This window comes from Dendropsophus ebraccatus, chromosome 1 (genome assembly GCF_027789765.1).
Source record: "Dendropsophus ebraccatus isolate aDenEbr1 chromosome 1, aDenEbr1.pat, whole genome shotgun sequence".
NCBI classification, from domain to species: Eukaryota; Metazoa; Chordata; class Amphibia; order Anura; family Hylidae; genus Dendropsophus; species Dendropsophus ebraccatus.
This window is the reverse complement of record NC_091454.1, coordinates 6576868-6578454: the sequence shown is the minus strand read 5'-3', so window position 1 is coordinate 6578454 and position 1587 is coordinate 6576868. Positions and strand designations below refer to the sequence as shown.

At 48.0% G+C, this 1587-nt stretch overlaps 1 protein-coding gene across 1 annotated transcript; it reads right to left on the bottom strand.

The window, feature by feature from the left end:
* Window positions 1–1587, bottom strand: LOC138771289 (E3 ubiquitin/ISG15 ligase TRIM25-like). Its single transcript, XM_069950900.1, has one exon. The coding sequence runs from the start codon at window positions 1585–1587 to the stop codon at window positions 1–3; it is 1587 nt and encodes a 528-aa protein (XP_069807001.1).

The window sequence follows — 1587 nt, the reverse complement described above, 5'->3', positions numbered from 1 at the left end:
TTATGGCTCTTCATAGCTGCTCCTCCCCAATATCTTTATAGAACCACCACATACCCATAATGCAGCATGAAGGGGCTCGGTGAAGGTGGCGGTGAAGGTGTGTAAGTGTCTGATGGGGTCACACAGCTCATAGAAGGACAGCTGCCCGGCCTCATAATCCAGACAGATCCGGACTCTATTACTGGAGATCTGGTGAGGTAACCGAATCTGGTTATTGTTATGTTTGACTGAACACTGATTATCATACCCCTGACCTCCAAATAAACACCAGGACTTAGTATTATCTCCAATGACTGACTTATCGCCCTCTCTGTCTATACTGGGATAACACATCCCCACCCTGCACACCCCTAATTTACTCATCTCCACATCCCAGTAATGTCGCCCCGAGATATATCCCCTTCGACTCATCACCTGATGGTAATTCAGGAATCTCTTTGCTGTTTGTCGATGGTTCTGGCACGTTTCTGTCCAGGTTGCAGTTTTTAGGTCATCGGATATAAGGAGATTATTACCAGCCGTGTTTACATCCAGTAATGTGTCTGCAGGATCCTGAACATACAAGGCTACACCTCTTATTATATCAGCTAAACTGTGTGATATACGTGATATCTGCCCCAGATCCTGGTCACCTACACCATTTTCCTCGATGTCCTCATCACCTCGCTCCACCTCAGGATCACACAAGTCACCTGTGTCTGGATCCTGTAAGACAGTCAGAGGATCCGCCATGTTACACAGCTCCTCAATGTGTCTCATCTTCCTGGACAGCTCCTCCTTCTTTATTTCCAGCCTCTGGATGACATCAGACGATGACAGTGACAGCTTCTCCTCCTGCCTGGAGATCTCCCTCAGGATCCTCTTCTCCAGGTCGTCCAGCCGTCTCCTGATGTCTATAAACAGGGCAGTGACTCTCTCAGCTTCTCCAGATGCTTTTTCTTGAGATTTTCTCCTGCGTTCCTCCACACTCCGGACTCTTACCTCAGTCTTCTCTCTCTTTGTGACCAGTTTCTCTAGAACATTTCTCAGCTTCTTCTTCTTGTTCTCCGAAGCCTTAGCCAATATCTCCACCCGGTGTCCCCGATGTTTTCCATCCAGACGGCAGGACATACAGATACAGATGGCATCTTTAGTGCAGTAATATTTCAAGAATTCTTTATGGACGGAACATTTCCTCTTCTCCAGGGAAGTGCTGGGATCGTTCAGGACGTGTTCTGGTGACTTGCTGTGAACTCTCAGGTGTTTATCACACAGAGAAGCCTCACACAGCAGACAGGATCTCACAGCAGGTACAGGAGAGTCCACACAGTAAGTGCAGGAGATTACGGCACCATCCCGATGAGTAGACAGGAATTTCTCCACCATGTTGCCCAGAGTGACGTTCTTCTGCAGTGCCGGCCGCTCCTGAAATTTTATACTGCATCCAGGGCAGGAATAGACTCTAGACTCCAGATCCTGAGTATTCAGGACGTGATCTATACAGACCCGGCAGAAGTTGTGTCCACAACATCTCATTGTTACAGGATCCGCATAGAAATAAAGACAGATGGAACACTTGAGCTCCTCTCCGAGAGCAGCAGACGCCAT